Source organism: Lygodium microphyllum, chromosome 3, assembly GCF_053477565.2.
Source record: "Lygodium microphyllum isolate KBCC chromosome 3, Lygodium_microphyllum_v1.1.10, whole genome shotgun sequence".
In the NCBI taxonomy this organism is placed as follows: Eukaryota; Viridiplantae; Streptophyta; class Polypodiopsida; order Schizaeales; family Lygodiaceae; genus Lygodium; species Lygodium microphyllum.
Window position 1 is genome coordinate 116,762,102 of NC_141137.1, and position 11,452 is coordinate 116,773,553.

At 39.6% G+C, this 11,452-nt stretch overlaps 1 protein-coding gene across 1 annotated transcript; it reads right to left on the reverse strand.

Moving 5' to 3' along the window:
- Positions 1-7,700: 7,700 nt before the first annotated feature.
- LOC148038796 (putative mannitol dehydrogenase) lies at positions 7,701-11,149 on the reverse strand. Its single transcript, XM_087674646.1, has 6 exons — positions 10,992-11,149; positions 10,707-10,820; positions 9,750-9,983; positions 9,097-9,382; positions 8,583-8,736; positions 7,701-8,447 (listed from the first exon to the last, which is right to left on the reverse strand). The coding sequence occupies exons 1-6, from the start codon at positions 11,063-11,065 to the stop codon at positions 8,248-8,250; spliced, it is 1,062 nt and encodes a 353-aa protein (XP_087530772.1). The 5' UTR covers positions 11,066-11,149; the 3' UTR covers positions 7,701-8,247.
- Between the last annotated feature and the right edge of the window lie 303 nt (positions 11,150-11,452).

Consider the following 11,452-nt stretch of genomic DNA (forward strand, 5'->3'; position numbering starts at 1 on the left):
TATCCCAAGAGTTGTCCCCATACTTGAGGAGGAAGCATCATTTTTGGATGATGAGAAAAAAGTTCACCAACCTATTATTATGCCATCAAAAAATCTTTTTTTGCAATGGTTAAATCAACTCTATGGTCGCAAATAATCATATACCTACAACTATTGAGGAAAATGCAAATGGACAAAGGAGATCTTAAAGAATAAAGGAGCAAAGAAAGGCTTAGAGAATAGAGGAGCAAAAAAAGGCTTCTACTCCCATAGTCAATATGTCCTAAAAAAGGTATGGTACGAGCTTAAACAAGTCCCTAGAGCATGGCAGGAGCATTTAGATAACTTCTTTTTAAGCTCAAACTTTAATAGATGGTCCTAAGATACTAACTTGTATATTTAAATTGATGGTGAAAAGTCTCTAGTGATTGTCCTATATATGGATGACCTTCTTTTACTAAAAGTGGCCATGAGGATAGCCCGAGGGGGGGGGGTTGCTATGTGCAAGCCTATATATCACATGCCTTCAAAAGGACTATTTAAAAATACCATTGTTTGTGAAATTTTACTAAATAAAAATTTGTTGGCACAAAAGGATTTGTGTGTACATACATGCGTAAGTTAGACCTCATTGTTTATGAAGGAAACTTTCTTATATGTATTATTCAATCGTTTCACTTGTCATTTTTCTTGGAGCTTTCCCAAAGGTGAAACATTACAAGGTGAAACACAATGTTTTAGGGGTAAAATGTTTCGGGGGTGAAATGTTTCATAGTTACCTTAGTCCTAATCTCTTGAAATGTTATCAATTTTTGGACTTGTTTTATGATGGATGTCTTATGCTTATGATCTTTCAAAACAAGGATCCTACTTATAAATAGGTCATGGTGTTCAAAGTAATGTACATGATTGCTTATCAATCTTTCAATATTTGCAAAACCATGATGAAAATCCTTGAGAATATGTCAAAATCCACACTACACTTGAATCCAGCAAGGATGGCTACCCTAAGAGGAATGCCATGGAAAATCTTTTGTAACTTCTTCATGATCAACCCTCATCAAATTGGAAATATCTAAATCGATCCTAGGAAATTTTGATGAATGGAAGAGCTAAAGTTAGTTTGTTATTTCTTGTTTGAAGGATAGAGGACTAATGGTATTGTTACAATAAATGGAGAAATGATGACCTTACATCATTGGGTGTATAATGAAACCACGTAAATTATATCTCTTGATCATGTAGTGGTGCATAGGAGACTTTTCCATAATGGATATACTATGAGAGGATACTCTCCTTTGCCTACAATCTATGTAGGCTTAGAAGTAACAAAGAAACCCACTATTTTTGTAACTGTGCCATTGCACAAAGTCCACAATTAGAACCTAATGCATCCAACGTCTTTTTGATAATAAAGATTGCAATAATCTTTTTTTATAGTGTCTAAGAGAGAGAAAGGTCCTAAATTATTGAATCCTAATATTTGACTTGTGTGATAATCAAAATTACCAGAAGTAATGAGGATTGATAACACTTATAGGGAGTTATAAGAGAAAAATTTCTTTCTAAAGCAAACTCTGACACCTAAGTTTAATGGAGATGTACTTGGGGGTAGAGAAAGATGCAAAAGCTTGGATCGAAGCCATGGATGTACTTGGGGGTAGAGAAAGAACGCAAATAGCGACGGTGCTCAGACGAAAAAAATGCGAGCCAAAACCCGAGCGCGTTATTTTGCGCGAATGAAGGAAAGAGAGAGCGAAAGGGAGATCGAACTCCATCTTGCATTTGAGAGGGAGAGGGAGAGAAAGAGAGAAAGAGGGAGAAGGAAAGTTTCTCACTGCCGCTGCCACCGTTCGCGAAGAAGAGGAGAAAGTGTACGGAGAGCGAAGAGGAGCTGCCGTCACGAAGAGGAGCTGCCGAATCCATCCTCAGGACTTTGCAGTGAGTGCATTGCTCCTTCTTCCTTTGTTTTTGTTTTTTCTCTTTTTCTTTTACTTGTTTTTGTTAAAAATCATGTGTATTGAGAGAGGGAGAGGAAGAGAGAAAAGGAAAGAAGGAATGAGAGAGAGGGAGAAAACATTAAACATAATAGGGAAAGAGAGAAAGAGAGGGAGATGGAGAGGGATCAGGGAGGAAGGGATGGAGAGAGAGAGGGAGGGAGAGGTTGTTGTTATTGTTGTTGTTGTTTTATTTCTTCTTTTCTTTTTTTCTTGTTTGTTGTTGTTGTGGTAGTGGTAGTAGTGGTAGTGGTAGTGGTAGTGGTAGTGGTAGTGGTAGTGGTAGTGGTAGTTTAATTTCTTAATTTCTTATTTGTTGTTATTGTGGTAGTCGTAGTAGTAGTAGTAGTAGTAGTGGTAGTGGTAGTGATAGTAGTAGTAGTTGTTGTTTAATTTTTTCTCTTCTTGTTTGTTGTTTTTGTGGTAGTCATAGTCGTGGTCGTAGTCGTCGTAATCGTGATTGTAGTAGTAGTAATAATAGTTTTCTTGTTTGTTGTTGTTGTAGTAGTAGTAGTTTTTTTTCTTTTCTTGTTTATTGTTGTTTAGTTTTCTTGTTTGTTATTGTTGTTGTTGTAGTTTTTTCTTCTTTTCTTGTTTGTTGTTATTGTAGTAGTAGTATTAGTAGTTGTTGTTGTTGTTGTTATTTTTTCTTCTTTTCTTATTTATTGTAGTGGTAGTGGTAGTGATAGTGGTAGTGGTAGTGGTAGTGGTAGTGGTAGTGGTAGTGGTAGTGATAGTGGTTAGTCATAGTCATAGTCATAGTAGTCGTAGTCGTGGTTGTAGTAGTAGTAGTGGTTTTCTTGTTTGTAGTAGTAGTAGTAGTAGTAGTTTTTTTTTTCTTTTTTATTGTTGTTTAGTTTTCTTGTTTGTTGTTGTTGTTATAGTAGTGGTAGTAGTAGTGGTTTTTTCTTCTTTTATTGTTTGTTATTATTGTAGTAGTAGTAGTTGTTGTTGTTGTTTTTTCTTCTTTTCTTGTTTATTATAGTGGTAATGGTAGTGGTAGTGGTAGAGAGAGAGAGATGTTTTGTTAAAGGAAATTGGTAGTAGAGATATATATATATTTTTTGTTAAAGGAAATGAGAGAGGGAGATGAGAGAGGGAGATATTTTGTTAAAGAAAATGAGAGAGGGAGAGGGAGGGGAAGAGAAAAAGGAAGAAGGAACGAGAGAGAGGGAATAAACATACAGCATAATAAAGAAAGAGAAAAAGAGAGAGAGATGGAAGGAGAGAAGAGAATGAATAAATAAAAATCAAAGAGAGGGTGGTGGCGAGGTCTGGTGAGGTCCGGTGCAATACCATAAGATGGGAGACACTCTAACATACATTAATTTGTGGGTGGGTGGAGACCTTACATACGTTAATTTTACTGAGTTACAAGAGAAGAAATCCCTTCTCAAACAATTTAAGAAAGAAAAAAAGAATGATAACAAAAAAAAAATTGTTTGTCGTAACGTAGACAAAATGGAAAACGATGAAGGTCATGATGTTCAAGATCGGGAGGCGTATCTTAATCAGCATGTCCCATGTCCTTGGTCTCAATGTAAGCTGGTAATTAGACGAAAACGTCGATTGTCTATAGAACACGTACGACGCTTCAGCAAGTTTCAATCTGAGATCATTGATCAGGCGATCTTAGATTTTGAGCAAATGGTAAGAAAAGTGTATATAAATCATGCATTGTATTTGCAAGCTAATTGAATACCATATACAAAAACATTAGGTGTGGCTGGCAAATTTTCTATTCAGGGAGATGACGTCTCGTCCCAAGCAGGAGTGCACCCTTTGCGGCCAATTAGAAGAGTTCGTGGGCATGCGATGGATGGAGTGCCTGAGTCAATCCACCACTTGGAAGGTACTACCCAATCTATACCGTCAATACCAGAGAAGACAGGTAGCCTTCCAGACCTACCTACAATCTTGGAGCCTGAGATGGAGGTAATGATCGATGCATTGATTCCCATGGATGTCGAGACTTCTGATCCGCTTAGAGAGGAAGCATTCATACCATTATATAATGGGTGCCGTGTATCTCACCTGAAGACACTGCTTGCACTCCTAAGTGTGCAAGCAAAATATGGGTGGAGCTATGTGAGTGTGACCGAGTTGTTCAGGTACCTTGTACGTACGCTTCGTTGATTTCTTTTCGGCACTATCATTAAAAACATTTGTGCTTTTTCAAGGTGTTTTATGATTTGTTTTCAAGTTACTAAAATATCATATATTACCACCTGCAAATACCATGCCTGAGTCTCGTGATGATGCACGACATGTTTTACGAAAGCTTGGCATGGACTACAATAGCATCCATGCATGTATCAATGATTGCATACTGTTTTGAGGAGAATATAAGACTATGGAGACATGCCTAAAGTGTGGTACTCACAGGTATTGATAGGACTTGCAAGGGCAAACCATCCCTCAAAAAGTTCTTAGATACTTTTCGCTTATCCCCTGCATAAACCACATGTTTCATACGTCCGGCATGGCGAGATTGACATTGACTCTACCTTCCGAGGCTTTGCCCGAGAGCCAAGGAATCTTCGGCTCAATCTTGCTATGGATGGCGTGAACCCATTCGGTCTACGCTCAACTTCTTATAGTGTGTGGCCTATAGTCCTTGTCAACTACAATATCCCTCCATGGCTTTCTACAAAGAAAGGACATCTCATCCTTAGCTTATCCGTTCCCGACCGCTATAAAGTCAAAAATATGGACGTGTATCTTCATCCATTAGTCGATGAGCTTAAGATTTTGTGGGAGGAGGGGGTCATCGTGCAAGATATGAGCAAGCGCAATGGTCGATGGTCTGCCAATATTCAAGCCATTCTTATGTGGACTATGCCTGACTTTCCGGGATTCGGAGAGTGCTCAGGTAAGTAGGCTTTTGTTCTCGTTGGTAATATCTATCATAGCTCGTTCAAGTTTGTATTCACTGGATAGAGGTGTTGGGACAGGTTTGGTTATCTCAAGTAATCATGCATGTCCATTGTGCGAGCCACAATTAGACTCCTGAAGGTCACGAACCATGAAGAAGATGGTATATCAAGAACACGCCATTTTCTTGCTAGAGGGTCATGAACTCAGGGAAGGTTTTCTTTGACGACCTCCAGCATGTACGAATGCCCAAAGCTGGTACGAGCTGAAAATGGTCCACACGGAGTCATATCCAAATGGAATACGACGGTTCTCAGTTTTCTACGAGCTGCCATATTGGACCCACTTACAGATCAACCACTTGTTGGATCCCATGTATATTTTCAAGAACATGGGCAGCTTGCTATGGGACCACATCACAAGAAAGAGAGACATTGTAGGGGCACGAATGGATTTGAAGAAGGTAGGCAAGATGGAGGCGCTTTGGCCCGCAGTTGAGTGCTGATGGTCGCTTTCAGCTACCTCACGCTCCTTGGGTTTTGTCCACTAAAGAAGAGCGCATTGTGAAGCAAATAGTCAAGTCTATCCGCACTCTGATGGGTATGATGGGTTCTCTCAGGTCTGCGTTTTCCAAAGACGGCCAATTATCAGGGATAAAATTCCATGATTGGCATAAGATATGTCAGGTTTGTACTACTAATGGATTGTAAGTGGCCTGCGTATTTTGCTATTTGGAGTGTAGTCGTTGTTCATAATGCTTTCTCGTTTGTGGCAGTTTGTACTACCGATCGCGATCGCAGGATGCCTTACTCTAGAAATACGAGAGGCGATTTATAGGTTGTCGACTTTAGTGCAATGGATCTCATAGAAGGAGATTAAGACATCCTCTATTGAATCCGCAAGGCGGGGAGTAGCGGAAACAGTCTGTCTCTTTGAGAAATACCTACCTACTAGCATGCTCACGATACAAATCCACCTTTTTGTGCATCTTGTAGATGAAGTGGAGATTGCTGGACCTGTCCATATGTGATAGATGTTCTTCTTGGAGCGCTTCATGAAAACCTTGAAAGGCTTTGTGTGACAACAAGCTTGGCCAGAAGGTAGCATGACTGAAGGTTGGTTGGTGTTTGAGGCACTAGTGCATATTTCACAATGGCTACCAATGGTGGATTTAGACAACAATATGCTATGATTGCTGAAGGACGATGATAGATTGACTAGAGATGTGGCAGTTGGAAATGGGGTAGAGAAAAGAATGGATGCTGCAATGGAGGAGAAATTGAGTCGCTTTTGTATGTTGCACCATGCCTTTATGGAGACATGACTCACTAGGTACCAGCAAGCTAGGAAAGATCGAGAGGAAGCGTGATTTGAATTTCAATGTAGTATGTGCCATCGACCGATTCGATATTCCTAAGGCATTGACTTTGTAAGTTTTTCTTTTCTTTTCCTTGCTTATTTTTTTGCAATATCCTTTGTACTGACGATCGTGTTTCTAACTGTTATATTTTGTTTTCTTTGCAATACTCCATTACAAATCGTGATCCCGCCGGCTTTGAGACTCGATATGCAGAGAGGCACGGTCTCACTGCATTGATCGACCGATTGTATGGATGTGGGCGCGGCCCTGTAAGTCACCCATCTTTCTTGTTCGTAGTTACTATGTTTAATTAGAATGCATTATTGTATGGTGGACTGATGTGTAATTTTTTCTTTTTTTGCAGAGTTTGTTCGATGCTCCTTTGCAACGACAGGATGAGGTTTCGGATGGCGAGGATCTATAGCTCGCCCTTGGATCCTTAGAGCTCACATACCCTTCTTTTTTGGTCATGTGATCTGTGTAGACATTTTCTATGTAGTAGTAGTATCTTGCCATGATTATACCACTTGCTTTCATTATGCGATCATGTATTTATTTTATGTATCAGTGTTATGATTTAAGTACACTTTGCCTTTATTTACACAAGCATTGTACACATTACTGGAACTATTTTGCATGGCCCAAATAAAGTACATAGACAAATTTTTCCCATGTTATCGTCGCTATTAGTGTCACAAATTTACTGCACGCGTCACTATTAGCGTCACAAAATGGAAGCGTCGTTATCAACATTGTTATTTGTGTCGATATCAGCGTCGCAAATACCGACGCAAATGTGACGTTGATACCGACTGTTCTATGGCGTCGCCAATAACGATGCTTTTTGCGACGACGGGGTCAAATTTCTTTATGAATATTTTTGTTGCTTTTAACGTTGATATAAGACCTATATCTTGTAGTGGGCCAAATTGTAGTGGAATAAATGGTATCAAGATAAGAGAGTGATTGAGACTTCCTAGACTTAGGAGAAGAGTGATTGAGACTTCCTAGACTTAGGAGAAGAGTGCATCACAATACACGAGTTTTATTTATTTACAAGCACTTTATCAACACACGAGTATTATATTTTTGTAAACACTTGTTAGCACAAGGTTATTGTATACACATATGCACAAGTTATTTACTTGGTTGCAATTCCTTGCAAGAAATTTTAGAAAGTCTTTTTTTTTTGGGTAAAAAACCTAGACTAGCAATATAATATGATTCTTATATGTAAAAGCATGTTGTGCAAGGAGAAGCAAAGCAAGATTCCAAAATGAGTGCCCTTCAATGTATTTTGAGAACAAAAACTAATAAAAAATCCATAAATATATGCATGGGGGGAGATTGTATTTATTGATTATATTGTACACTCTTTCTCTGTTCTCTTCTTTCTTGCAATTAATTGTGAGTTGATTCAATTTTCAATTATTCTTTTCTATTGTATGATCAAGGACTACTACATGTTTTTTCTCGACTTCGTATAAACATTTAGTCACTTCAAGGCATAGTTAGCCTTAGAAATCTTCCACATTGATACCTCTCAATACACTTCGTGTCATGTGCTCTCAAACTTCTTCTTCTTCTCCAACCTATGTGTGTATATTCTTACAATTCTAAGGCAATAAGGTGCTTCGAGAGATATCCAACTTCGAAGTTTTTAAAATTAACATGTTGTTCAGTGTGATTATACACACGCTCATTTGTCATGTTGAAAGGGTGTACATATAATAGGATCATAGACGCCCATGTATCTGGTTGAACCACTTTATATTCAACAAGGGGAAAACCTTATGTAACGAGTTTTGGCGTGGTGGCACATACTACTAGATGGATGGACTTATGGATTTCAAAGGTTGCGAGTGTGCATACTCAATAGTTTTTAAAGAAAGAACATGGGATAACATAAGATCGGCGAGGCTGGCCAATGCTTGTAGCCGTCAAGTTCTAAGCATAGGGACATAGACCTATTTTTGCCGCCATGAGCAAGAGTACTAACTTTGATGATTGTGATTATATATATATATATATATATATTTATGCTTTCAAGGACCCTTCCACATCGATCACAAATCTGTACTTCACATCAGCCTTTGCAAGCCTCTCCATGGCTTTATTCACCTCGTCGATGGGGATTTTCTCTATCGTAGCCGTGATGTTCTTCTCACCACAAAAGTCGATCATTTCTTGTGTCTCGATCATTCCACCAATGCTACTTCCGGCAACTGTCTTTCGACCTGATCAGATTATCAAATAGTATTTTAGATTTCCAAATTTGGAAGGTTATATGATAATACTGAGCTTGAAAATTCTGCAAATACCACCTGGTGATAAGAATGAGCTGGCTGGGGATAATTAGGCAAGAAGCTTACCATTCACAATAGAGAATGGATGTAGGGTGAGGGCCTCCTCTGGAAGACCTACCAGCACAAACTTTCCATCGACAGTCAACAAACTCAATAAAGGATCGATGGGGTGAGGCATGGCAACTGTGTCTATGATGTAGTCGAACGTTCCCTTAGCTTTCTGGAAAAAGCAGCAGCAGCAGAAAGAAATGGCCTCTGTCACAGCTTTTTCAGATTCGTCAAGCACAGTAAAAAGAAAAGTTCAGGAAAGAAATGGCCACTCTCACAGCTTTTCATAGCATCAATGATAACCCACTGTCACGTATGTATGTATATATCTATGTACGTACTTAACGTAGGTACGTGTGCATGTATGTACATATGTATTGATTGCATGTATATCCATTCATGTATTATACATGTATATTGAATGAATTCATGCATGTATCCATCCATGTTGTCTCTCTCTTCCTTCTTAAGAACACCAAAGTACGTTTCATGTACAGCTATGTCCAGATATGTAGAGTGAAGTCTTGCAAACCTCCATCTGCTGTGGATCTTTGCTAACTATGAAATCATCAGCTCCAAGCACTTCCTTGGCTTCTTTCTCTTTGTGTGGGGATGTGCTTATCACAGTAACATGCAAGGCAAAGGCCTTTGCAAACTTCACTGCCATGTGGCCAAGCCCACCCAAACCCACCACTCCAAAATGCGCTCCTGGCTGTGTCATTCCAAAGTGCTTTATGGGGCTGTACACTGTGATACCAGCACATAGCAGAGGTGCGGCTGCATCTAAAGGTAAGTTCTTGGGAACCTTAACACAAAACCTGCCAATAGAAAAGAAAGAAACACTTAGCCTAATGATTGAGTGTCTACAAGTTGGTATCACTAATATCACAAGCTTTTGGCATTCTCCTAGAGTCCTATGTGGGAAGAGGGGCAGTTTTCCCTTGTTTTCCTCTGGAGTGTTCAGCATCATGAGCTTCCGAGCTATCTAGGTGCGTTTGGGAGTTTGGGGGCAGGGGATTGTCAGCACGGACTAGCAGCCCCCTGGCCCAAAACACACCTACATAGGTATGCAGTCCCTCATATTCATAGAAGCTCATGATGTTGTCATCATTTACAACGTGGGAATTATAGAGGGGATTTGTCCAAAGCTTCTTGTGTACACTCATGGAAGAGAAGAGATGATACTTTTGATTCACCACCATGATGTTGGAATAGCCACCATATGTTGGAGTTCCGTCCACATCCACACCTCCATAGGTATAAATCACTCTTGGGCAGTATTGTTCTAGATTCTTCTTACATGCAGCACAAGAGTCACCACCACATGAGCCAACCATGCACCCGACCCCAACGTGATCCCCTTCTTTAACCTTGGTCACATTGGAGCCAACTTCTGTAGCAATGCCCATGAACTCATGCCTGTGTAAGGAACAACAGGGAAGTCATGAATCTTATACACGTCCAGGCAGATCTTGAGGAGTCAGAAAACTGTAAACATATTTGCAGAAGATGGAGATGGACAAGCTTCCTGCTTAATTAGATGAAAGGCTTTATAGTTCAAATTAGACAGTCTTAAAGTGATTGCCCCTTTCAATCTCTTATTTTTCTTTACTTCATGGGGAAGAGAATCACAATTTAGGATGTATGTTTACAATATGGACTGACAACACATAGAATTCTTCACTCAGATTGTCTTTCTTGAGGAGGTGTAATTATAGTGTGGACTGACAACAGATCAAATACATCACTCAGATTTAGGAGATGTAATTACAGTGTGGAATGATAAGAGATCAAGTACATCACCCAGATATTGGTAGAGGTATTAACAGTGTGGACTGACAAAGGATATTCAAATACATACTCAGAAATTTACTCCAGTTAATCAGAAACCACAGGTAATATTCTGCAAACGAGTGAAGTGAAATTACTACTCTTCGGAGCTGTTAACCAATATTTAAAGAAGGGCAGGACTTAGTTTAGACGAAAACATGCGATCTTTGGCAAGTAAGTAAGCTTGATTACTGGTCTAAAACTGCATTTACTGCTAATGCAAATGATGAGAGGTGATGAAATATGAGAAAGATGATGAGGAGATTAAGAACTAAGGAGAAGATTAAGGCAGGTTAATTTTGAGCTAATTACCCGGGCACGATTGGGTAGTGTGTGCCGCCCCATCCGTTCTTGATCATGTGCAGGTCAGAGTGGCAGATGCCGCAGGCCACCACCTTGAAGGTCACGTCGTCTGGCCCAGTAGCCCTGCACAACAATATCTAATTATGTTATGCCACACAGATTAACGGTACTACCTTAATTAGAACAAGGCCTATAATATTCTCAGTATGATCGATGGTGGCTGGTAAATCTCTGCGTTAATGAGGTGAGGTTCAGTAAATGCAACTACTTAGTGGTGGTGGTGGTGGTGATCACCTTCTGTTGAAGGAGAAGGGCGAGAGGTGGCCAGAGGTGTCCCTTGCGGCATAGCCCACAGCTGGCTGAGCCATTCTTGTGTGTGACTCTGAGACAGACACAGACAGAGAGAGAGAGAGAGAGAGAGAGAGAGAGAGAGAGAGAGAGAGGGCTTACTTGTTGTGTGCACTCGTTTATAAACAATGATTGTGTGCACTCTCTCCCCATCGTCCACCAAAAGTCATCAAGTTTTATTATAAAGTGAATTGCAAAATTTTCAAAAGCATACCTTCCAGCAAAGATTTAAAGCTTTAGTCTTTACAAAAATAAATAAATCTTGATTTCAAAATCCCTCCAAAATTTAGAGTTAAAGGTTTTTATATCTACTACCAAGCATGTTTCTTGTGAACGTTGTCTACAGTTCTGTACTTCACTTCCAGCTTTTCATTGGTATGGGAGATGTGCATATGTGTTCCCTTTCT